General features: G+C 41.7%; 1 protein-coding gene across 4 annotated transcripts in view; it reads right to left on the bottom strand.

Moving 5' to 3' along the window:
- Nucleotides 1-27,215, bottom strand: part of CERT1 (ceramide transporter 1) — a 168,768-nt gene that overhangs the window by 58,734 nt on the left and 82,819 nt on the right. For all 4 annotated transcript variants that reach the window (XM_073344213.1, XM_073344212.1, XM_073344216.1 and 1 more), the window contains exons 4-6: nucleotides 7,621-7,728; nucleotides 3,244-3,382; nucleotides 696-779 (exon numbers count right to left, since the gene is read on the bottom strand). In XM_073344213.1, coding sequence (XP_073200314.1) covers nucleotides 696-779; nucleotides 3,244-3,382; nucleotides 7,621-7,728 — 331 coding nt within the window. The remainder of the gene's footprint in view (nucleotides 1-695; nucleotides 780-3,243; nucleotides 3,383-7,620; nucleotides 7,729-27,215) is intronic.

Here is a 27,215-nt window from a genome sequence, read left to right as displayed (position 1 = left end):
CCCCACTCCCTCCCTCCTCCCAAGTGAAATAAGCTATACTGGCAAAAGCACAGTTTTCCCCTAAGCTGCATCCACATTAGGGGTTTTTCTGGCACAGCTATTTCAGACATAAATCACACCTGATCATACTCCAACCAACATGGTATTGCCAGCAAGAGTTCACAGTGTAGACCTGGAGTTAGGCACAACAGGAAATTTGAAGCTGCCAGGCTCACAACATTAACATTTACGTGCAGCCTTTAGTATTCAATATTCCAAAGTGACAATCACAAAAGTAGTTGGTGAATGTTAGCAGAATACTGAAATGTGACTTAGAGAGCCTTGACACTAATTGACTAGTGAAGTTATAGATTTAAAATGGTTTAATCAGTGAGGTATGAACAGCTACCATTCCTATACACATCATTAAGCTGTTTTGTTTGCTTTACAAATCAACACATTATAACTATCTACATCAGTGGTTCTCAACCTATTTACCATCGTGGGCCACATCAACACAATATGTATACTACTTGTATGGCTCTGAGGATGTCGCATCATCTGCAGCAACTGGGCCGCAAGTGGCCCACAGATTGAGAACCACTGTTCTAGATTTATATACCAGGCTCGTCACTATACTTTCTATAAGATAGGAATAATTGGAATAACCTATATCTGGAGAAAACTTGAGTTAATGCAAATTTAGAAGTACTTACATTTTTCCTTACTGCCATTACTATTATGCAAGAAATCTGCATCAGAACGCATTGTAGGAAAATCATCTTCATCATCTTCAACCACTAAATTTGAGAGAGAGAGATTATTTGCATGTCCAACTAAGAAGCACATGACAGAAAAGGGTTCTTTTCAAATTCTTATTGAGCAGGAAAGTATTACTGTAGCATTTGGATGGTTGACCAGTATTTCCATATTTCCAAGTATTAATAAATACTTCTAAAGTTACTTTAATTTTGCATAGGAAACGTTTAGACTCTTGTTGCCTGGGGCCATAATTTGCTTAACAGTGACAGAACTGTAATATTGGAGTCCAGTGTAAAATACTGAATTGTTTTCCTTCTTTCTCTATTACAATAGAGCCTCAGAGTTATGAACACCAGAGTTACGAACTGACTGGCCAACCACACATCTCTTTTGGAATCGGAAGTACACAATCAGGCAGCAGAGACAAAAACAAAAAACCCCAAAACAAATAAACCCAAATACTATACAGCACAGTACTGAGTTAAACATAAATTACTAAAACTATAAAGGAAAAGTTGTAAAAAAAGATTTGGCAAGGCAACTGTTTCTGTGCTTGTTTCATTTAAATTAAGATATTAAAAGCAACATTTTTCTTCTGCATAGTAAAGTCTCAAAGCTGTCTTAAGTCAATGTTCACTTGCAAACTTTTAAAAGAACCACCGTAATGTTTTGTTCAGCGTTATGGACAACCTTCATTCCTCAGGTATTTGTAACTCTGAGATTCTACTGTACTAAATAAGCAACAAGGTACTAGAATTGTTCCAAGGTCCAGCATAGACTCAGACTAAGGTCAGAAGGGACCATTATGATCATTTAGTCTGACCTCCTGTACAATGCAGGCCACAGAATCTCACCCACCAAATCCTGTAACAAACCCCTGACCTATGTGTGAGCTACTGAAGTCCTCAAATCACGGTTTAAAGACTTCAAGGCGCAGAGAATCCTCCAGGAAGTGATCCATGCCCCACGCTGCAGAGGAAGGCGAAAAACCCCCAGGGCTTTTGCCAATCTGCCCTGGAGGAAAATTCCTTCCCGACCCCAAATATGGCGATCAGCTAATTGATCAGTGATCAATATGCTAAATCCTGAGCATGTGGGCAAGACTCACCAGCCAGACAGATCTTGCTGGAGTCCCCATCAGCAGAAAGTCTGCTAAATGGAGGGTTACACACGTACACACTGTCCACAACCTTGCCCCACTTTGCTAGGGACTAAAGACAGTCAGCACCGCCATAAAACTAGAGGGCGTTTCAGAAGAGGGCACTCCTAGCACAATCAAGGATGTACTGAAACCCCAATTAAGCAGGGCACTTAAGCATGTGCTTAAGTGCATGTGCTAAAATGCTTTGCTTATTTGGGATATCAGAGCATCCTTAATTGTGCTCGGCGTGCCCTCTGGGTGTGTTTTGCTGAACTGGAGCCTGAGTCAATAGATCTCAGAAGTCTCTACCATGGGAGCAACTTTGACCATGCCCTCTCCTCATCGGACAGAACCTCACCATTGCTTTACTACTGAATTTTGACCAAGAATTTTAACCACACAAACATTATCACATTTTATTTAATACGGCAAACAGTTTGTCTTCTGACAAAAAGCTAATATTAAAGCATGAAACTCAAAATATATACTGGAATTTCAATATTGCTGATTTTACAAATGTTATCACTTTTCAGCAGAATTTCTGCCACCAGAAGGCTCATATTTCAAATTTAAACTAAAATTACACAAACACACTTTCTGGAAATTTAATGAGAAAGGCCTCCATGCATCTGATGAAGTGGGTTCTAGCCCATGAAAGCTTATGCCCAAATAAATTTGTCAGTCTCTATGGTGCCACAAGGACCCCTCGTTGTTTTTGCTGATACAGACTAACATGGCTACCACTCTGAAACCTGCTACCATACTTTGTGAACCTTCCGAATGCTGAAGTGAGAAGGTAGTTTTCTTTTGAGTGATTTGTTAACTTCTTGGCCTTTATGGGTTTAAGACAAATTGCCTTAGTTTAACCAACCAACCAAGAATGGCAGCTCAGATTTGAGAAATAATCCATTATTCCAAGTATCATTTCAATTTGTCACAACAAAGGTGAAGGATGCAATATCAAATATAAACGTGACTGCCATCTTTTGTGGGTTTAAGCTAATCTTTTTAAAATGAACTACCAACAGTTCAACGCTACAGGCTCAGATGATATCTTAACACTTCAGTGATGTTGAAAGCTACCAGTTCAAGATATGTTTAAAAGCTGTGGGGTTATGGGCAGCGAGGTCAAAATCCACCCTTTAAAAAAAAGACATTGTTAACAATGCTCTCATCATATAATTTGGTCTGGCTGACTACACACTATGGTGAACAATACATTAAAATACCTAGATAGTGTTTGATCCTGTCTGCACTGTTTTAATTGTTATGGATGCCACTATTTTGAAACTGGATTCCACAACATGGTAGCTTTCTGTAGTGAGGACAATACAGTAAGTAATTTTATTTAGTTTATTTACCTTTATCCCTCTGAAGTTCATCCTTGGAGACTGCATCTGCACAGGCATCAAAATATTTCTGTAAAGTATCAACCTGTCTACAGAGGATATCTCTGAAGGTTTCCATTTCAGCAAGCTTCTCACGCAAGCTATGACCTTTCTGGAAATATGGAAGAAAAGCCTCAAGTAACACTACAGTTGATAATGGAAAAATATAGTAATAAATATACAAAATAAAAATAGTGTAAGAGTTGTATTTCAAGCACTCACTGCTACCTACAAACACTTCCAATAACATTCCATAAATGTTAAAAGTAATTACTGCATTTTATAGCACCATGTTATTGTGTCATAGGTGTTAGACCTAATGCACTTACAGTAAAACCTCAGTTATGAATGGACCAGTCAACTACACATCTCATTTGGAATCAGAAGTATGCAATCAGGCAGCAGCAGAAACGGAAAGAAAGAGCAAATATGGTACAGTACTGTTAAATGTAAACTATTAAAAAAATAAAGGGAAAACGGCATTTTTCATCTGCATAGTAAAGTTTCCAAGCTGTAGTAAGTCAATGGTTAGTTGTAAACTTTTGAAAGAAGAAACAATGTTTTGTTCAGAGCTACGACTATTTCAGAGTTATGAACAACCTCCATTCCCGGTAGTATATTTTCTAATATTTTTGTTCACTCTACCTTGCGGAGTCCCAAATTGAGAGACTATTGCCTCCTATACCTTGGGTAAAACAGGTTCTTACTTTCAAATGCTGGACATTTTTATAGCTCTGAGATACAGAAATTCAGAAATGAACAGTACTATAAGATATTACATTGTTTCAAGAGAATTAAAATGTTAGTTGAATTATAATACGTGAGGCGTTCCACAATAAAGGCTATGATGTGCATGAAATATACACACTAGGCCAGTTTTCAGAGTAGCAGCCGTGTTCGTCTGTATTCGCAAAAAGAAAAGGAGTACTTGTGGCACCTTAGAGACTAAAATTTATTTTAGCATAAGCTTTCGTGAGTGGGAAAGTTGGAAATATTCCTTGAGTTGGAGGCGTCGAAAATAGGATTCTAGGTCATCACTCCTGCTGGTAATAGCTCACCTTACCTGATCACTCTCCTTACAGTGTGTATGGTAACACCCATTGTTTCATGTTCTCTGTGTATATAAATCTCCCCACTGTATTTTCCACTGAATGCATCCGATGAAGTGAGCTGTAGCTCACAAAAGCTTATGCTCAAATAAATTGGTTAGTCGCTAAGGTGCCACAAGTACTCCTTTTCTTTACACTCGGCCAGTGGTTCTCAATCAGGGGTCTAGGACCCCCTGTGGGACCACGAGCCGGTTTTAGGAGGTCTGCCAAGCATGGCCAGAGTTACACTTGCTAGGGCCCAGGGCAGAAAGCTGAAGCCCTGCCGTGCAGGACTGCAGCCCATGGCCCTGAACCTCAACACCCGGGACTAAAGCCGAAGCCTGAGCAACTTAGGTTCCCGGTGCCTCCTGTGGCATGGGGCCCCAGGCAATTGCCCTGCTTCCTAACCCTGGCTTTTATATGGAGAAAAACAGTTGTTGTGGCACAGGTGGGCCGTGGAGTTTTTATAGCACGGGGGGGGGGAGGGGGGACCTCAAAAAGACAAAGATTGAGAACCTTTGCACTAGGCAGTTAAGGTTTCCTCGCTCCCACTCCAGTGCACTTTCCTCTAAGTTATAGGGCATCTTGTGGGAAAATCTCTGGAAACAATGTAGATGCCCTTCAGTGATAACGTCACTGCTAAATATGATTGGTTACTCCTGGCATGCTTTAATAATGTTTAAACAGGTAAACTGTTATACCAGCAAACTTTCCATGTATAAAATGGATATTGGAGTAATTGGTACATGTGAAGCAGTCTGGAGTATTTCTGATTTCTCACAGAAGGGTTCCAAAAAAGGAGAGATAAGTTTCAACGAGTGGTTATTTTTGAATTCTTATTTTCTCTGTATTAACCATTTTTCATCAAGCCATCATGAACTCCTCAAATGATCTTCGAAGTTTATATCTGTGTTCTGTTTACTGCTATTTAGAAGATTTTAACAAAATAAGTGTTTAAGCCGTCTGTTAAACTGAAATCTCAGCTGCTATCAGCTCAACCGTAACCTAATTAAATACTTGATCAAAAACACTGCTAGTTTCAGCATAAGAGTTCTTCACTCTATACTAGGGCTTTCAAACAATTAAAAAACATTAATCACAATAAATCGCAGTTTTAATCACATTGTTAAACAGTAAGAAAATGCCATTTATTTAAATATTTGTGGATGTTTTCTACATTTTCAAATATATTGATTTCAATTACAACACAGAATACAAAGTGTACAGTGCTCACTTTGCAAGTATTTATAATAAAAATAGTATACTGTAAAAAAACAAAAGATAGTATTTTTCAGTTCATCTCAATTCAAGTACTGTAGTGCAATCTCTATCGTGAAAGTGCAACTTACAAATGTAGAATTCGTTTGTTTACATAACTACACTCAACAATGTAATACTTTAGAGCCCACAAGTCCACTCAGTCCTACTTCTTGTTCAGCCACTTGCTAAGACAAACAAGTTTGTTTGCATTTACAGGCGATAATGGTACCCACTTCTTATTTACAATGTCACCTGAAAGTGAGAACACTTGTTTGCATGGTACTGTTGTAGCCAGCATTGCCAAGTGTTTATGTGCCAGGTATGCTAAACATTCATATGTCTCATCATGCTTCGACCACCATTCCAGAGGACATGCTTCCACGCTGATGATGCTAGTTACAAAAAAAAAAAAATGTTTTAATTAAATTTGTTACTGAATTCCTTGGGGGAGAATTGTATGTCTCCTGCTCCAAGCTTCTACCCGCATTCTGCCATATATTTAGTGTTATGGCAGTCTCTGATAACAACCCAGCATGTGTTGTTCAATTTAAGAACACTTGCATTGCAGATTTGACAAAATGCGAAGGCACCAATATGAGATTTCTAAAGGTAGCTATAGCACGTGACCCAAAACGTTTAAGAATCTGAAGTGCATTCCAAAATCTGAGAGGGACGAGGTGTGGAGCATGCTGTCAGAAGTCTTAAAAGAGCAACACTCCAATGCAGAAACTACAGAAACTGAACCCCCAAAAAGAAAATCAACCTTCTGTTGGTGGCATCTGACTCAGACGATGAAAATGAATGTGCATCAGTCTGCACTGCTTTGGATCATTATCGAGCAGAACCCGTCAACAGCATAGAAACATGCCCTCTGGAATGGTGGTTGAAGCATTCAAGGGCATACAAGCATTTAACATACTTGGCACGTAAAGACCTTGCAATGCCAGCTACAACAGTGCCATGCGAATGCCTGTTTTCACTTTCAAGTGGCATTGTAAACAAGAAGCAGGCAGCATTATCGCCTGTAAATGCAAACTTGTTTGTCTTAGCAAGTGGCTGAACAAGAAGTAGGACTGAGTGGACTTGTGGGCTCTAAAATTTTACATTGTTTTACTGTTGAGTGCAGTTACGTAAAAAAATTAATTCTACGTTTGTAAATTGTACTTTCACAATAAAGAGATTGCACTACAGTACTTGTATGAGGTGAACTGAAAAATATTTGTTTATTTTTAGTGCAAATATTTGTAATAAAAAATATAAACTGAGCACTGTTCACTTTGTGCTGCAAAATCAAAATATTTGAAAAATGTAGAAAAACATCCAAAAAATAAATTATAAATTTCAGTTGGCAATCTATTATTGTTTAACAGCGTGATTAAAATGGCAATTAATCACCATTTGTTTAATCGAGTTAATTTGTTTTGAGTTAATCACTCGAGTTAACTGCAATTAATTGACAGCCCCACTCTATACTCTACACAGATTAATTTCTATCCCTTTTCTTTCTGTGATGCTCTTCCCAAGTGTTGTTTCCTCATCAAAAACTACTGCCCAGCAAGGCTAAAATGGTGAACATTTATGATAGTAAGATGCCTCTTTTGTTCATTTCTTTCCAGTTTATTTCAGCCAAATTTGTTCCTATCAAGGGAACTGCAGTCCTCTTCAATTAGAGTCCTGCTGTTCAGTGTCCTTCCAGAAGAGACAAGTGAAGTGTTCCCACAGATTTAACTGCTTCCTATTGGAGAAACATACCTTTTAAAAACTGACAATAGAGCATGGAGACACGTGGACACTTACTGTATCACCCCTCTATTATCAAATATTGAACTAAACAACACTTACCTTCAAAATGATAAGTAATCAAAGTATCTTTACTGATATTTCATTTTATATTGCTACAGATGAACAGATTAGAATCATGGGTCTCTTTACATGTACATTCTTTTTCAGAAGTGTCTCCCCTTTGTTCACGAATCATATTTATAAAATGTCACTCACTAACCTTGAATGATGAGGTGGATGTAGCAGAATATCCACTTGCTCCAGACACCAGAGACACCATGGAGCCATGGCGCCGTAAACTTGACTCCGATCCATAGCCAGATTCAGTCTAAAAAACAAATGTAATAAGCCTTTTAATAATGAAGAAACCATGAAGGAAAATCAACATTTCCTCTAAAACGGGCCAAATAGTTACTAAGCCCATGCTACTTCCTGGTAAGTGACAAACTATTTTTACAATCAAAGCATTGCATAAAGCATGCAACTAGGAAAAGGAAGGAATTTTTTGACTTTCTAGTTTGACACCACTGTTTACCCAAGATCATGATTAAGGAAAATTTACAGCTCATTCATGTTACATTATTCCCCAAAAGTGCACAGTATTTCTGGGTATATAAAATATTTGTAAAAATTTGGAGGGGCTGCACAAATTCAGCAAGAGCAATATATGAAATACAACACTGCTTTTCAACATCCAAACTGGGGTAAACCAAATATAATTTTGTCGTCGGGGAAAAAAGATTCACCATTTTTTGGACATTTAAATCCTAACACAACCAATTTACATAAATATTCCACAAGGAAACTACAGTAATCTATGATTATTTGCAGGCACTAACACATAGCTTCATACTGTGAAGAGGAAAGCAGCCTCAGAGTCCACCCTTCCAACAGTTTGAATACTGCCACTTCATTCTTATGAAGGTATTATTTATCCCTGTAATTCTGGAGGAGTCAGTGGAAAAAAAGTAAAAGGTTTGTCTGCAGATTTTTGTTAGTGCCCAAAAATCTCACTCAGGTACAAGACCCCATATTCTGCTAGGTGCTGTACACTACCCACACACCTGGGAAGATACAACTTCTGCACTGAAGAATTACTTTCTTATTTAAGAGATGAGATACATGATAGACAGGAAACAAAAGAAAGAGAGGAAAAGGGTAATAGTAACAAGTTCACATGATTACATATTCGTTACCCTTTAACTTGACTTGGTGGATCTGAATTTAAAGTGATTTGTCTTGACCTATCATTAGTTCACTGATTTCTCATAGGCGTAACTGCAGAAGCAGGTTTTGAAAAGGGAACTGAAGATAGATAATAGTGGCTGTAAGTACTAATTCAAGGGCAACATTCCATGAATAAGGAGTGGCATGACAGTAAACAGTGAGAAGCAGACAAATAGGTGGTCAAAGACAATGTCTAATGTGACAAGAGAACCTCGAAACAAGTAGATAGAGACAGCATTGAGAAGGGCCTTGGAGATGAAGGCAAGAAGCTTGAATCCCAGGTGATGGAAAATGAACAGACTCTAGAAATGTTGGTGGAAATCTTTGCCATCTTGAAGTTTTCTTATAACCATATACCACTGTATGTTATGAAATCAGAGAAGAAAAATGTTATTTCAGTTGAGAGATTCCCCCACCCACCCCCTTGCCCCCATCTCATAGACTTTAAAGTCAGAAGGGACCATTGTGATCATCTAGTCTGACCTCCTGCACATTGCAGGCCACAGAACTTCACCCACCCACTCCTGTAATAGACCCTTAATCTCTGGTTGAGTTACTGAAGTCCTCAAATCATGGTTTAAAGACATTAAGTTACAGAGAATTCACCATTTAAACAAGTTTAAACCTGGCAATGACCTATGACCTGTGCTGCAGAGGATGGTGAAAAAACCTCAGGGTCTCTGCCAATCTGACCCAGGGGAAAATTCCTTCCCGACTCCAAATATGGAGATCAGTTAGACCCTGAGCATGTCAGCAAGACCCACCAGCCAGACCCCTAGGAAAGAATTCTCTGTAGTAACTCAGTGCTCTCCCCATCTAGTGGCCTGTCTCCAGCCATTGGATATTTTAGCTACTGCCATTCCCCTATGGGCAACATGCCATTGTAGACAGACCCATCATACCAACCCCTCCATACATTTATCAATCTCAGTCTTGAAGCCAGTTAGGTTCCCCTCCCCCACACTGCTTCCCTCTGAAGGCTGTTCCAGAACTTCCCTCCTCTGATGGTTAGAAAATCTCATCTAATTTCAAGCCTAAACTTGGACAATTTATATTCATTTGTTCTTGTTCCCTCATTGGTGCTTAACTTAAACTCCTCTCTCTCCCTGGTATTTTTCCCTCTGATGTATTTTAGAAAGCATTAATATCTCCCCTCAGCCTTCTTTTGGTTAGGCTAAACAAGCCAAGCTCTTTGAGTCTCCTCTCATAAGGCAGATTTTTCCATTCTTTGGATCATTCTAGTAGCCCTTCTCTGCACCTATTCCAATTTGAATTCATCTTTCTTAAACATGGGAGACCAGAATTGCATACAGTATTCCAGATGCGGTCTCACCAGTACCTTGTATAATGGCACTAATACTTCCCTGTGTCTACTGGAAATACCTCCCCTGATGCATTAGGATTGCATTAGCCTTTTTTCACAACTGCATCACACTGAGGGCTCAGTCATTTTGTGATCAACCAACAAACAGGTCTGTGTCCTCCTTTGTCACTTCCAACTGATAAGTCCCCAGATTATAGCAAAATTCTTCTTGTTACCAGGATTCTTGCACTGATGCACACACATTTTGTTTCTGCTTGGCTTCATCCAGATTTCTCACCTGATTAGGTACGGTCATTTTACTCCCAATATCGCCTTTCTGACGGTCACGGTCAGTGGCATTAGCAGTATCTTTCCTTTTGTTGTCCATTTCTCTACTTTGTTGTTCCTTTCTCAATTGCTGTATCCTTTTACTTGATTTTCCTTCCACTCAATTTTAGAATCAGGTGTGAAAATTACACTAGCATCTCCCAACATCCTCCCCAAAATTCCTAGTTCAAAGCTCTTTTAATCAGTTGTACCAGCTTCCATCCCAGAAGCCTATTATCTTCACTACTCAGGTGCAACTCACATGAACAGACCTCTGTCCATGAATGCCTCCTAGTGGTCAGACATCCTATTATAGCACCATTGTCTGAGCCATCTGTTGAGCATCATAATCTTGTCTTGCCTTCATTCTCCTCCTCTAGAATCCCACTGAACATCACCTGGGCCTCCATTTCTTTAAGCATCATCCCCAGCCTGGCACAGTGTTCGTTGATGTCTCCCAGTAAGAATCTAACAGTATAATTTGTTCCCACATGAAGGACAAACAGTGTATTATTTCCCACTCCCATTAGGATCTGTGATAGTCTCAGGTTCACATCCCATATCTCTGCTCACAGAAGACAACAAACCCTTCTGTTCTCTGGATCAACTCTGGTGAAGAAACTTGTCTGTTCTTAGTAGGGAATCCACACTTATGTAGACCTGCCTCTTCATGATATGGGTGCAATTCTCTGGGCTTTCCCTTTCTGTTCTGTCTGGCTGCAGTCATCTTGTCTTCTATTCTCCCTTGCAATCTGTGAGTCACCCTCTATCCTCCTGGGCTCCAAACTCTGACTATCTCCATTGTCTCTTTCCCCCTTCTTGTGGGACTCGCCTCTCTTCTCTTCTTCCTTGCTCTCCCATCTTGGAGCAAGGCAGAGGAAAAGCCACATGCCTCCACAGGCCACTTTCTTCATCCAGAAGTCTACCCTCACAGTACCGCTGTCCAGCATGCATCTGCAAGTCTAGAATTTTTTCTTCAGCCGCCTCTTTCCTTTCCTCCATCACTTGCTCAAATCCCCTTCTAAAACTTAACCATTGTTTCTTGCTGCATCTCCAAACATCGGATCTTCTCTTCCATCAGATCTATCAGGCGGCACTTCGTACAAATGAAGCACCTTTCAGGTACCCTCTCCAGAATAATATACCTCCTGCTATTTCCACATCCAGTCATCTTCATTACCTATTTTATTCTTTGCGTCTCTGTAGCTGTCATAGCCGTCCCTTCTAAACACACACATGCACACCCTCCCTCAAACACGCCTCACAACTCCCCCCTCTACGGTGGCTTCTGCACTAGTGTTGCTCCTGCGCTGCTGGCTGGTTATCTTTATAAGCCTGCGGCCTAAGGAAGTCCCAGCCCATAATCAAGGTTCAGATGCGATCAAAAGCTCCTTCCGTCAAAACACACTGCCCCCTACCAGACTGCTTGCTGGTTTGATTTCAGTTTACAACCAAACAAACAAAAGAACTCACTCACTGCCCCTAAGGAACAAGGGTTGTCCCCCTTCTCTTCCAATAGATCTCCACTCAAGCTCCCTTGTTGGCCAGCTCCGTTGCTGCTGCTTCACATAGGGTAGGAGCATCTTCATTCAATTTTGCTTTTAAAATTTCACCTTAAATGCTGTAAACCTAAACAACATAGCATTGTTCTGTTGCAGACCAGCTTCAATGTCCAGGAAAATATAAATTATATATAAAGTAAATTAATTATATTATATTTATCATATCTAGAATTAGACAATTACTAACAAAAAGTGTTTTTAAAATATTATATTAGGGTCATTTTGAAAATGGTGGCCCATTTTGTTTCCTTTTATCTTACAGTAAATTCTGTAAGGCTCTGATTTCAAAACTGAGCTATCTTTAAATGCTACTAGTAAACAAGGTGCCAAAAACATCCATCCACTTTGAACTACTGAAATTTAGTTAAAAAAAGGGGACAGTTGGTTTCAAATTTTGTTTTAGAATCCAAGGACACACAGACAAAATATGGCTATGCAAAAATTGGATCCAAATTGTCTACAGATGAATAAAGCATAACAAGTGTAAGGAGAGTTTCAGCTTAGCTTCCAAACTTCCGTGGTTTTGAAGATCCAGCCAAGGTTACTAAATATTTGAGTATTGTTTTGTTGCTTAATCTAATATATATTTAAAGATGGTAACATTACTGAATAATAAACACAATTCAATTAAAGTCATTTAATAAGTCTTAATTTGCTTTGATCAAAAGCAAAACATTCCTGACTTTCCCTTATACTTTTCTGTCCAAGTTACCATTATGTTTTAGAGCCAATTTAATTAAATTTGCAGAATAAAAGCTCAAGATGAAAGAAAACTCCTTTATCCACAAACAAAAATATTTTAATTTAGAAGGAAATGCAAAAAGATACCTTTACAGCAGTACACTGTCAAATCAATTAGTTCTGCTTGTACTGTACTGGACAGCTCCATTACAACAGTTTTCCAGACTTCAAAATGGTATACAAGCAAGTGACCTAGTAACTCATAATTCTAATGAAAAGCTGCTACATAAAAAGCAAGTATCTAATTTTATCTATATTTACAACCAATAAGGAGGAAGCTCAGCAGACTAAGCTGCACACAACTAAAAATATGAATCACAGAAGTGTGTACATTTACAGATGGTGTTGACATAATTATTTTGCATTAGAATTATGTTTTAGTAACTATTGTAGGGAAAAAATAAAATTAGGTAAGGAAACTTGGCTAAAAGGAGAAAGGCAAAAACCAAGTATTGCTTTTTAACTGGTGTACACACAATTGTGCAGCAAGTTCCAGGTAGATGCAAGAAACTAGAATAGAACAAAAAATAATGAAAGCATGCATCATTCAAAGCCCCACCATTCCACTACTGCAACATCTAAACAAGCACAGATCACTGCTGCACTTGTCCTGCCAACCAGATCATTATCAGCTATTCACTGAAGAAAATACTCAATTATATCGAGGTGAAAAATATCAGTACAAGCCAGATAATTCTTAATTTCCCAGGATGAAAACTGAACAAGCAGGCACAGTCCGCATGATGGACAAGTTAACAGTCACTGCTCAAAAATGAACAAATTGCCCATGGAAGTTGTATCATCGATCAATATGCAGCATTAATACACTAATGTCTAATTACAATGCTGAACATCCAGATGCAATTTTATTCGAGTTCCACACACATACAGTAGCCTCGCAGTTACACTCAAAACTGACATTGTTAGTATACTGCAACACCATCTCCAGTTTTCTAGATCTCTTCATGGAATCCATTATCCCTTTCAGAAGTCTTTTTCATAACGATAGATGTGAAAGGCAACAAGCACATCATCAATAACTTCATGTGATTCTTCTTTGCTTGTCTAGGACTGGTGACAGCAGCAAAACAGATCAGGAAAGCAACTTTCAGTAATACAACAGTAAATGTATTCAGACAATCACATTGCAGACCTCCATCACAGCACATAATGATTTGTCAGTTAAGTATTTCCTAAAGTGGGTCAATAATACTCCAGAATAAAGCATGCACTTATGGGTAACACTTCTACTTAAATAAAGCATGTTATTTCTTTCCTGGGTTTCCTCAATTGCTTTTGACGGTGCCTTGGCAGACTTGTTTTACCATATCAGTTGTCTCAATACAGATGCTTGTCCACCAAAGGAGATATTTTTCTACGAGCAATAGGCAACTCCTCACTTCCAAATATAGCCCTAGGAGTTTGGCAAAACTGAAACTGAGGAGGATACTGTGATCCTAGCCATCTTCTCTAGAATGTTTTTATGTAAAATGCTACTATTGTTGACTTCAGACTAAAAACTGAAGTATTAAAATATGATCAAGAAAAAACAGCAAAAAGGCAAAAAAGAGAAAAGAAAACCTGGGATGAAGGGAGATGGGGAAAAGAGCGAAGAAAAAAAAGCAACGAAAATGGTAAAAATGGGGAAGAGCAAACAAAAAAAATTAATAAAAGGGAAATAGATGGAAGGAAGCTAGGAAAGACTGTTGGTTGGGGGTGAGTAGGAAGAGATGTGTGTGAATTCCTGTGGTCCAGTGCTTTTTCTGAAACACTGAAGATGATGCCAGGTATACTTGGAAGCAAAGGGGAGAGAAAAGGTCAAATCTTATTTTAAATACAGGAGATCCATACATCTGGTGCCAGATGTAAGAGTTAAGGGAAGAGTGTGCCAAGAGACAGAGAAACAACTGAGCAATTTGGAAAAGCACAAGGGCGAGGGGGGGGGCAGGAAAGAAAGAAAAAGGACAGAAAACAATCAGGTGAAAAATAAGGAATGGGAATATCCATTGTTACTGGGAGGAAGTTGTGAGGGACCTGGTAGCCTCAAAATGAGTGGACCGTGTGCACAGAGGAAAGACTAGATTGATAGAATGGGACAATGAATAAAGGGATGGGATAGCGGATACGTTTAATGGAGACCGAGAGAAGAATAGTGCATGCAAGGACATCAACAGACAGTGACAAGTTACAGAACCAGTGGGGGTTGTTTTTTATTTTAAGAACACTATTTTAAATTATTTGGAACCATCAAGTTATGCAATAGCTAACCGATGTAAATGTTTTTACCATTAACTTTAAGCTCCCTCCCAATCTTTATTACATTTACTTGCCGTGCACTGAATACACAATTAGTTGCCTCACAGACTTTTCTCTGATGCTCTCATCACAATATCCAAGTGTTTAAAAAAGTTAATGAATCTTCACACCACCAATGTGAGGTAGGAAGATGTCCCTGTTTTCCAGATGGGAGAACTGAGACACAGAGAGATTAAGGTCATAATTATCAACATATCTAGTAATTTTGGGTTTCTAACTTGATACACCTAGGGTATAGTTTTCCAGAATACCTAGCATTTTTTACCACTTTAAATGTTCAAAGCACAACTCCAACTTCTGTTACCATTGTGCATGCTCAGGAATTCTGCAAATCCAGCCCCACGTCTTTCATGCTAGGCACCCAGAAAGTGAGGAACATGATTAGTAGCCAAACCGTGAACATTTTGGTTTAAGTGACTTGCACCACACAAGAACTCTGTGGCAGAGCCAGGGATAGAAACCAATTCTCTTGGGTAGCCTTCAACTGCCTTAACTATAAGACCATTCTCTTCCCGCAGTTTATTATCTCAGTAACTACACACTTTCTAATTTTTGCAACAAATGAGGCAAGAATCCATCAGACATCATTCACTACACAAATCTGATGCTATGCAGTGAATTAGAGAGACCCTGAAAAAAGAGATCTATGTGATCATGTAACTGCTCAGGGTTTAGCTGATCGCCATATTTGGGGTTGGGAAGAAATTTTCCTCCAGGGCAGATTGGAAGAGGCCCTGGAGGTTTTTTGCCTCCCTCTGTAGCATGGGGCACAGGTCATTTGCTGGAGGATTCTCTGCTCCTTGAAGTCTTTAAACTACGATTTGAGGACTTCAATAGCACAGATATAGGTGTGAGGTTTTGGTTTTTTTTGTAGGAGTGGTGGGTGAAATTCTGTGGCCTGCGTTGTGCAGGAGGTCAGACTAGATGATCATAATGGTCCCTTCTGACCTAAATATCTATGAATCTATGAAGACTGTATCATAAAGCATATGCACAACATTGCATGGGTTTAAAATCACGCATTTCCTAACTTCTTAACTCAGCAATCTTGGAGTCCTTTTAAATGTAGTCTATATAATTTCCTGTTTTTCAAAAAGCAAACTGAAAAAACATTTTCCCCCCTGTAACTTGTATTGACCCTCTTAAGTCATCAGCAGGCTTAGAAGCTTCAGGTGCACAGCTCAGACTCCCAATTTGAGCTAATGGAGTAATTGACAGCAGTGTTTGGTAGGTTTCAAAGTAGCAGCCGTGTTAGTCTGTATCCTCAAAAAGAACAGGAGTACTTGTGGCACCTTAGAGACTGTTTGGTAGTCATCCATTTTTAAATCAGCAGGTCTAGATAGCTTACACCTAAGAGTTGGTGAGGAGAGCTCTGGCCCACTGATGTTCATTTTTAATAAATCTGTGAAGAGTGGGGCAATTCCAGAAGACTGGATGAATGCTAATGTTGGGTCAGTATTCAAAAAGGGCCAGCAGGATGACTTGGTTACCTACAGGCCAGTTAGCCAGACATCAATGCTGGGGAAAATAATGGAAAAGCGAATAAGCGATTCAAGTGAAATGAATTAAAGACCATAATATAAATAATGGCAGTGAACATTATTTTACAGAAAATAGGGCGTGTCAAATTTTGAGAAGATTACAAGTTTATCTGATAAAGTAACTGCACAGATGTAATCTAGAAGTTAGTAAAGTATCCGACTTAGTGACGCATGCCATTCTGATAAAAAATTATTGTACAGTACTATTAATAAAGCACACATTACTGGATCAAGAACTAGCTAACTGACAGATTTCAAAAACCAATCCTCAATGGGAAATCAAATGGTGGTGTTCCTAGTGGGGTCCCATTGGGATTGGTACTAGGCCTAATACTATTCAAAATTTTTATCAATAATATGAAAGTAAATAAATCACTGTTGATAAAACTGGTGGATGATAAAGATTGGCAGAGCGGTAATAAAGAAGACAGGGAAATCTTATAGAGCAGAGGTTCTCAAAATTTTCTTATTGCATACCCCGTTACAGATCTACCAGCTGCCTGAGTACCTCTACCCTTCTCATCACTGATACTTTGAGTGTTTTTAACACTACCTGTCTTTAGTCTTCCATCCATGATCGAGTTGGTGGGCAACTGAACCCACGCTTTACAGTGATGGGAGGTGAGGGCTCTGTACATCAATGTTTCAGTGTATCAATATTCTCATTGGTACATCTTTAAGTAAATTAACTACTGTACTTTATATAACAAATTCCCACAAAGTTTTAAAGCTTCGTCTGATTAGCCTATTATGAAAATGCAACAAACAAACAAACAACCCCCCAATTACATAATTTCTCCCACATACCCACCAGAGATGTGTCACATACCACAGTTTGGGAACCTCTGATGTAGAGCAATCTAGATTACTTGGTAAACTAGTCCCATTCAAACAAAATGTGTTTGAATACAATTACAATGTGTTTTACATACATCTAGGAAGAAGGAATGCAGGCCATATCTACAGAATGGGGGACTATATCCTGGAAAACAGTGATTCTGAAAAACTTCTAGGGATTACAGTGATAAGCAACTGAACACGAGCTTCCAGTGCTTACTTTTCTACTAGTGTTCTCAGAAATGGTTAATTTTTTTTGCTGAAACTTTCAAAAAAAATTCAGTTTGAGGTACGATGATGGGGGTGTTCACCCCGAAGGGGTTAATGGAGGCCAGATAGGCCAATTAACCTATTTGCCTACAAAATGGGAGAATTAAGGCTGAGAGAAAAGCCCTAATCAGGGGAAGCTCACTTGTGTGGGAAAAGGCAGCACTTCTATAAAGCCAGGACCAGGTCATGAAGAGTTGCAAGGTTGCAAGGGGGAGAGAAGGAGAGAGAGAGAGAGAGGGTGTGCAGCAGCAGGGAGCCTCAGACCTGGAAAGAGCTGAATCCCGAGAGCAACCAGGTTTAGTGGCAACTAGACCCTGTGACAGGCAGACACCTGGCATGGAAAATTTCAGTCCAAACTGTTATAGTTTGGCCAAGCTATAAGCAACTGAACTCACACTTCTAATGAAAAGTGTTAGGTAACCTTGACTACAGGTATAACTACCAGCATCACCTATAAGAATACATATTTAAATTGAATTTAGAGAGTGTCCACACAGGGCTCTGCACTGGTTCAACTAGGTCAGTTTAGATCTCTACTTTTCCCTTACCTTCAACCTCAAACAGGTTGAAGGCAAGGGATGTTCAGATTTAGTTCTTATTAAAACTGAGGAAACCCTCTGATCATTATTTGTGCTTGCAACAATTTAGAGAGAGTATCCAGACACACTGGCATAAGTGTATTGGGGCATCCACATATAGTGCACCTTAGAGGCACTGCTGAACCAATCCTTTTAGAATATGTAAATAGCTAGACTGTCCTTCAAGCCTCCAGCTGTGCCTCCTCTCACCTCTTCCAACTTTCTACAGGGTGATTTTATAAATACAAATATCTGGTATAATGAAATCTGAAAAAACCAACAACGGTTACCTACCTTTAGTAACTACTGTTCTTCGAGATGTGTTGCTCATGCGCCTTCCATTCTAGTGTGCACGTGCCCACATGCACCACTGTTGGAGTTTTTTGCCTTAGTGGTATCCATAAGGCCATCTGTGGCGCCCTCTGGAGTGCTGCGCTCATGCGCCGGTATATGACGTGTCACCGGCCCTATGCCCTCAGTTCATTCTTACTGGCAACTCTGACAGAGGGGTACGAGGGCAGGGAATGGAATGGACATGAGCAACTGTCAAATATAAAGGGAAGGATAAACATCTTTAAAATCCCTCCTGGCCAGAAGAAAAACCCTTTCACCTGTAAAGGATTAAGAAGCTAGGATAACCTCGCAGGCACCTGAACAAAATGACCAATGAGGACACAAGATACTTTCAAAGCTGGAGAGAGGGAGAAATAAAGGTTCTCTCTGTCTGGGTGATGCTTTTGCCAGGAACAGAAAAGGAATGGAGTCTTAGAACTTAGTTAAGTAATCTAGCTAGATGTGTTAGATTTGGTTTTGTTTAAATGGCTGATAAAATAGATATTCCTGTTTCTGTGTTTTTTTGTAACTTAAGGTTTTGCCTAGAGGGACTCTCTATGTTTTGAATCGGATTACTCTATAAGGTATTTACTATCCTGATTTTACAGAGGTGATTCTTTTACTTTTTTTCTTCAATTAAAATTCTTCTTTTAAGAACCTGATTGCTTTTTCATTGTTCTTAAGATCCAAGGGTTTGGGTCTGTGGTCACTTATGCAAATTGGTGAGGATTTTTATCAGGCCTTCCCCAGGAAAGGGGGCGTAGGGTTTGGGGAGGATTTTGGGGGGGAAAGATATTTCCAAGTGGGCTCTTTCCCTGTTATATATTTATTAGACGCTTGGTGGTGGCAGCAATAAAGTCCAAGGGCAAAAGGTAAAATAGTTTGTACCTTGGGGAAGTTTTAACCTAAGCTGATAAAAATAAGCTTAGGGGGTTTTCATGCAGGTCCCCAAATCTGTACCCTAGAGATCAGAGTGGGGAAGGAACATTGACAGCAACACATCTCAAAGAACAATTATGAAAGGTAGGTAACAGTTTTTCTTCGAGTGCTTGCTCATGTCGATTCCATTCTAGGTGACTCACGATACTGCTCTATTGAAACCAGCATTGTCCTGCGCTTGCTGGGTGATCGCATAACGGGACGCAAACATATGGATGGACAACCAGGTACTGGCGCTGCAGATATCCTGAATCGGCATGTGGGCCAGGAAGGCAGCCGACAAGGCTTGCGCCCTGGTTGAATGGGAGGTTACGATGGTGGCATTTTCACCTGTTCATAGCAAAACCCGATACAGGTAGTGATTCACGACAAAATTCTCTGAGCAGACACAGGAAGGGCCTTCATTCTATCTGCTACTGTGATTGAAGAGCTGCGTCGACTTATAGCTTGGACCTTTCGATATAAAAGACTATCGCTCTCCTGATGTCCAGAGAGAGTAGTCTGCGTTCCTCATCTGACTTATGAGGCTCTGGGAAAAAAACCCACAAGTAAACGACCTGGTTAGTATGAAACTGCAAAACTACCTTGAAGCAGGAATGCTGGGTGCGGCCGCAGCTGAACTGTGTCCTTACAGAACACTGTGTAGGGAGGCTCCGAGAAGAGTGCTCTAATCTCAGAGACCCTATGGGCTGAAGTTATTGCCAACTTCCATGACAGCAGAAGGAGGAAACAAACAGCCAATGGCTCGAAGGGAGGACCCGTGAGCCTTGACAGTGCAAGATTCAGGTCCCAAGGAGGGACAGAGTCACGGACTTGAGAATAGAGCCACTCCAGACCTTTTAGAAACCAGACTGTCACGTCATGAGAAAAGACTGACCTGCCTTGGAACGGAGGGTGGAAGGTTAAAATAGCGGCCAAGAGAACCTTGATGGTTGAAAGAGACAAGCCCTGGAGCTTGAGATGCAGACGATAGTCCAGGATCAACTTTAGCGAGGCCTGTTCGGGACGAAGATCTTGGTCCGAAGCCCAACACGTGAACTGTTTTCATTTGGCCAGGTAGGTCACTCCAGTGGAGGGCTTCCTGCTGCCCAACAAGATCTGTTAAACACAGGCCAAGCACTCCTGTTCCTCCGCATTCAAGCATGCAACAGCCAAGCTGTCAGGTGCAGAGCAGCCAGATTCAGGTGCAGTAGCCAGCTGTGTTTCTGGGAAGGCAGGCCCAGCCAGAGCGGCAGCTGTAGCAGAGCAGCTACTGAGAGGTCCAGCAGTGTGCCGAACCAATGTTGGCGATGCCAACCCGGAGATATCAGGATTACCCTCGCCTTGTCCTGCTTGATCTTCGTGAGGACTCTGTGGATTAATAGTGCTGGTGGGAAGGTGTACAGTAGAGACCACGGGAGCAAGAAGGCATCGGACAGCGAGCCTCTGTCGATCCTGCGAATTAAGCAGAATATGTGGCACTTCCTATTCTGTCTGGACAAGAATAAGTCCACCTGGGGAGTCCCCCACCCCTGGAGCCGACCACCTCTGGAGGGAGTGACCACTTGTGGTGAGACGAGACGGTCCTACTGAGGTGATCTGCTAACATGTTCCTGGCCCCCGAAAGGTACACCGCCACAAGATGAACGGCATGCTGCACACAAAAGACTCACAACCAGAGAGCTTCTCCTTGCTTGTTGATATAAAACATAGCAGCGGTATTGTCCATCAGGACCTGGACCACCTGGCCCTCAGGTGAGGCAGGAAAGCTAAGTGTAGCACTCAGAGCTCTCTGACATTTACAGAGAGATCAATCATCTTGTGACCAACGACCTTGTGTGCCGAGATTGCGGAAGTGAGCTCCGCAACCAAGGTCTTAGGCACTGGAGACCAGAGTTACAGATGGGGCCATGATCGGACCTCCCTCCAACACAGAGCTGGGATCCAACCACCATTCTAATCACTGTGTTCCAGCACCCTGACTACGCAGTCCAGATCATGCCTGGCGCCATACACTTTGTAAACACTCTCGGGGCAGACGAGAGGCTGAAAAGTAGTGCCGTGACATGGAAATGGCACTGGCTCACCGCAAAATGCAGGAACTGCCTCTGCCCCTAGAAAATGGAAATATGAAAGTATGCATCCTTCAAATTGAAAGCAGTGTACCTGTCTCCTGGATCCAAAGAGGGGATAATGGAGACTAGAGAGACCATGCAAACCTTCATCTTACTGAGATATTTTTTGAAGTGGCACAGATCCCAAAAGCAAAAGGGAGCTTCAGACCCATTCTGGATTAGGAAATAATTGGGAGTAGAACCCTTTCTCCTTCATGTCTCAAGGGACCTCCTTTACTGCTCCCACCTGCAGGAGGGCTTCCACCTCCTGAATGAGCAGTTGCTCATGAGAAGGGTCCCTAAAGGGGGGGAGGGAGGAAGGGGCAGTGGAGAACTGCAGAGTATAGCCCATGGACACATTGCTGAGCACCCAACTGTCCAATATTGTCTGAAAACATGCTGACAAAACGGACGGGGCACAATTGGTTGAGGAATAAGGTAGGAGTCAGATCCTAGAGTCCGACTGGAGCACCGTCCTTGTGCGCACCATCAAACGCCTGTCTTGAACCCTCTTGATGTCTTGCAGGGCTGGACTGGGCAGGCAAATGGGAGGAAGAGGGGCAATGGTATTTTTAAACCCCCTTGTGTCTCCCTTTTCTTCTGAAGGTACTTTGCCCAGGAGGCCCCCAGGACCTGGGTGACCTGGCTGGAACCGCTTGAGGCCAAGAGAGCATAGCGTGGCCCGAGAGCCTTTCAGCCCATGCAGCCTCCCATCTGTCTGCTCCGAGAAGAGTGCATTCCCTTTGAATAGAAGGTCCTTGATGAAGGAGTACATTTCTTGGGACAGACCAGAGGACCGCAACCACAAACTGCGCCTCATCACTATGGCCGAGGCAACCACTCTGGCCGCTGAGTCAGCAGTGTCCCAGGCCATCTGGAGGAAGCCCCTTGTGACTGTCTTGCCCTCTTTCAGAATGGCCACAAACTCCTGGCCAAGGTCCTGCATCAAGGAGTTCTTGAACCTATTGAGGGAGTCCCACAAATTAAAGTTATACCTCCCCAGCGAGGCCTGAGGGTTGGACACCCTGAACTGGAGACTGGCTGTTGAATAAATGTTTCGTCCAAAAAGGTCCCGTCTTCGTGTGTCCTTATTTTTAGGCATGGTGCTTGCCTGTCCCTTTCATTAGCCACTGAAACTACAAGCAAGCTGGGGCGGGGGGGGGGAGGGCGAATGCAGAGGTATCCAAGCCCCTTGGCAGGGACATAATATTTCTTTTCTGCCCGCTTGGACATGGGTGGGATGGAAGAAAGGGTTTGCCCCAATGTCTTAGCAATCTGTAATACCCCTTCATGAACTGGCAGAGCAACCCATGTCGGGGCTGCCGCCATCAAAACATCAAACAGGGTGTCCGATGGCTCTGCCAGTTCCTCAGTCTTCAGATCTAGATTGGATGTCACCCTATTAAGTAGGGCTTAGTGTTCCATCAAGTCCTCAGGAGGGCTTGCATGCAAGGGCCCCTCTACTGCCTTGTCCGGTGACAAGGATGACAATGGCACCATAGCGGGAGGGCCTGGGGCACTTTCCTCCATCAGGGAGAGTTCACGGGGCGTTTGCACCTGTCCTTCCATACCTGTATCGGACTCGGTGTCATGTTCTAACCTCAGTGCCAGCAGTGCAGGGGGATGCTTCTCCGAGGCAGCCAGGGAGGGGTGGTCAGAGTTTGACACTGGCATCACAGGAGGCCCCATGGATTCCAACAGGGCCACTGAGTTGGCCAGTGGCCCTGCTGCCACGCTACCATCGTCAGTGCCACGCTGGACTCTGGAGCCCAAGGAGAACGCTGTTTCCACAGTGAGAGGCTGAACTCCCGCTCCGATCCAGACAAGTCATCCCTTGGGGAATGGGGTGTGTGTGTGTGGCATGGAGGCTTGCCTCTGTTGGCTGACCAGAGGAACGGAGGGCTGGTGCCGAGGCTCCCGTGACTGATGCCTCTCTGGGGAACAGTGCCAGGGCGATGGGGGCCGGCACACTGACGGCTGTCCAGGGGACGAAGACCTGCACTGGGACACAAAGAGGGCTGGTACCAGGGATGCGGAGACCAGTGCCTCAATGTAGACAATCCGCACCTTGTTGGTGGGGACCGCGAGCGCAGTGCTGGTGACCTGGGATGTGTGGCCAGGGATTGTGGCCTCAGAGTCAGGGATCGACCCCTCTGCTCCACTGCCCTCTGAGGTGGGCTGGCTTGCCCTTTGTTTGGGGAGCCTTAGCTAAATCAGATGTTGCATGTGGTGTAGGCGGTGCCGGAAGGGCCATAAGGTTCCTAACTGCCTGGAAGACTTTGGGCGTCGAAGGCACTAACAAGTACTGGGGTCCCCTACCACTCCCAGGAGTCAGAGTTGGATCCCTGGGCAGGCTGAAGGGTCCAGTCAAGGAGGTACCCCCATGGATCTCAGGGGTGGGCAGGCGGCCTGAACAGGGTCCTTTGCCAGACACCCTATACCCCTCTATACTTGGACACCAGCAGGCGGGGGGTGGGGGGGAGAGTAGGAAGGAGCGGTGCGGGGAGGAACTAGGTGCTGGCAGAGCACTCCGCACCAAATGCCTATGTACTATGCATTGACTCAGAGCAGGAAGGCTCAGACGCTGGGTGAAGTGTGTCTCTCGATGAAGAGAGCTTTAAGTGTTCTGTTCTTTTTGGATCCTCAGCTTAAAGTTCTTGCAGATTCTGTACTTCTTTCATGTACGACTCCCCCAAACACTTTAGGCAACTGCTGGGGGGGCCACTAATCAGCATAGGCTGACCGCATGAGGAACACAGATTGAAGCCTGCCCCGCAGCGGGACAAAGTCCCTGCTGGGACTCTAACTAAACAAAAACTTAACTAACTATCTGACACCTATGTACAAAAGAAACAGTCAAGAGGCTGTAAGAACCATTATCACACTTGCAAAGAAAGAGGAAGGCGCTTCGACCAATCATCACAGGCGGTAAGAAGGAACTGAGAGGGCATAGGGCCGGCGGTGCCTCATATACCGGTGCATTAGCGTGGCACTCCAGAGGGCGCCACAGCCAGCCCCTACGGATACCTCTGAGGCAAAATATTCTGACAACGGTGCACATGAGCAAACACACACCTAAAATGGAATCAACACGAGCAAGCACTCAAAGAACATGGGAATAGTGTAAAATAAATGGAATTTGGGATACAAAATGAATACCACAAGAGCCACTGCACTATCATCATGCATTAAGCAAACAGACTAGAATCATTTAATTTATTGAAGCAGCTGCAGAATTTCTAGTTTTCTGCATTAATGTTGTGAACAGCAGCACATGTCACAGATTTGAGGAGTTCAATTTGCCACTGAGTATATTAAGCCTTGCTTATGGTTAAGGACAGTAAATGGGAAAAGCTATTTCTGACTAACAAGAATATATTCTGCATATTGAACATAAATGTTAATATTTTAAAGCAACTGTTTTGACTGTGGTCTTAGGATCACTTGTGGACAGGGTCGGAAAGTGTTTTTTTGCTTGCAGTTGCTAAACCATATTAAAAACTAAACATCCATTAAATATTGGACACACGGCCAGAAAGGGTTAAGCAGCTTGCAGGCTAAATGACCGAGATTCAACCTTTAGAGAGTTAGAAAAGTATATAAATGGTAATTAGGGCCATTCCATGTTAGGTAGGCTAGAACTTTGCAATTCAAATCTGTATTGTTAAAGAATTAGGTGATACTAATCGTATGTGTTTATTTATATCTCGTTAGATGTTAGCCATTTAAACAGATCATTCCTGTCCATTACTATAGCTTTTGATTCAGAAATCAAAAGGAAATATTAACATTTAGAGGACACGTGAGTGAACTAATATCGTATATGTCTCTTTAAAGTTTGTGGTAAACAGAATATGAACTGCTTAATGGATAAATTACCCTATGTTAATCCATGCAGTTAATTACCGGTGATGTTTGGGAACCAGAAGATTACATCAAAGGTCTATTGTTCAGTCAAGGACCCTATGCTGCCCAGGAACTATATAAAAAAGTCTTGGGACCTGATCCTTTTTCTCTTGAATGTGCTTATGCTTTATCAGGGGAAGCAATGAGCTGCAAGATTGGGATCTCCAATTTAATTTGGAGTACCCTGGTATGGAACATAGAATTAATCCATAAATTCAGACCAAAGAACTCTTTGCAACTCTAAAGCTCACCATCTCTACTATGAAATTGATCTCAGAACTGTACTCATGGCTGTATGCATAATAATCATTTAATGAATAATCTTTTTTTCTTTTTAAATAAATTTTAGTTTAGTTAATAAGAATTAGTTGTAAGTGTGTATTTGGGTAAGCTCTGAAATATTCATTAACCTGGGAGGTAATGTGCCTGGTCCTTTGGGAGTGGAAGAACTTTCATATTTGACTTGGAGGTTGGGAGGGAGCCCAAGGCTGGGTTGCTATAAGGGAACTGTGTTTTTTGCTTCTGTGCAACCAGTAAGGTATTATTGAAGAGGTTTTGTGCTGTCTTGGTAAATCTAAGTATTGAAATATCCACCAGCTTTGGGGATTGTCTGTCCAGTTCTTTGCAGTTCCCCTACTTGAGTAACCTCAGTGTAGGCCCCACCCGAGACCCTGGTCACAATATCAAAAGCAGTTGGTTACATGGAAATGTGCGGTAGGTGTGATATGCAATTACAAATAGGATCGAAGGCTATTTATGATCATCAAGAATGGGCACAGAGGTCCCAAAGACAGCCTTAAAATGTGTCAGTTGAACCTGTTTTAAAGGACAGTTTCTATGAAGTGTCCATTAGATGGCATCAAAACATGCAGTGTGTCAGATAGGGTGCATAGTACAAAAAATAAGCTAGATATTAGCCAGTTCTATCCATATCAAGTGAGCAATACAGAGAAAGACTTGAAGTGGAACACAGTTCCTTCAAACACTAGCAGGAAATGGAACATTGAAACTAACAGATCGGGGAGTAAGTTATAAAATACATTTTTAGATATTCAGCTATTGCTACATTTCCACTTCAAGTCTTTCTCTGTGTTGCTCACTTGATATGGATAGTACTGGCTGATATCCAACTTGTTTTTATCCCTCAGAAGAACATTTCATCCGGACACACTGAACATTTTAATGCCATCTGTGCACACCTCTTCGAAATGGTCTTCTAAAATGAGTTCACTAATTGACACATTTGAATGTATTCAAGATAGTTGTAGCCTGGTTGGTCCCAGGATATTAGAGCAACAAGATGGATGAGGTAATATCTTTTATTGGACAACTTCTGCTGGTGAGAGAGACAAGCAAGAGACACACAAAGCTCTTCTGCAGGTCTCACCAGCAGAAGCTGGTCCAATAAAAGAAATATATTACCTCACTCACTTTGTCTGACACATTTTAAGACTGTATACAGGACCTCCATGCCCATTCTTGATTACCACAACAGCCTTCAGTCCTTTTTGTAATTGCATATAATCCCTGTAGCACTTTTCCATGTAATCAATTGCTTTTGTTATTTAACATTTTTTTTAGCCTTTAATGTGGTTTAGCAGCTGGAAACAAACGAACAAACAAAAAGCACCTTCCGACCAGCCAGCTAGCTACAGACTAACAAGTTATCCTAAGACCACACTCAGAACAATTGCTCTAAAATATTAACATTTATGTGAAGTGGATGGCAATGAACCCCACAAACTGTTTCATCACTACTTTAAATATGGATTTTTTGGTAAATATTTACCTTAATAGTGGTCTCTGCAAAGACAAAAAGTAAAAAAGCAAATATGCAATAAT

This window comes from Lepidochelys kempii, chromosome 5, assembly GCF_965140265.1.
Source record: "Lepidochelys kempii isolate rLepKem1 chromosome 5, rLepKem1.hap2, whole genome shotgun sequence".
NCBI lineage: Eukaryota > Metazoa > Chordata > Testudines > Cheloniidae > Lepidochelys > Lepidochelys kempii.
The sequence above is the reverse complement of the archived record's forward strand: the minus strand, read 5'-3'. Positions and strand labels throughout refer to the sequence as shown.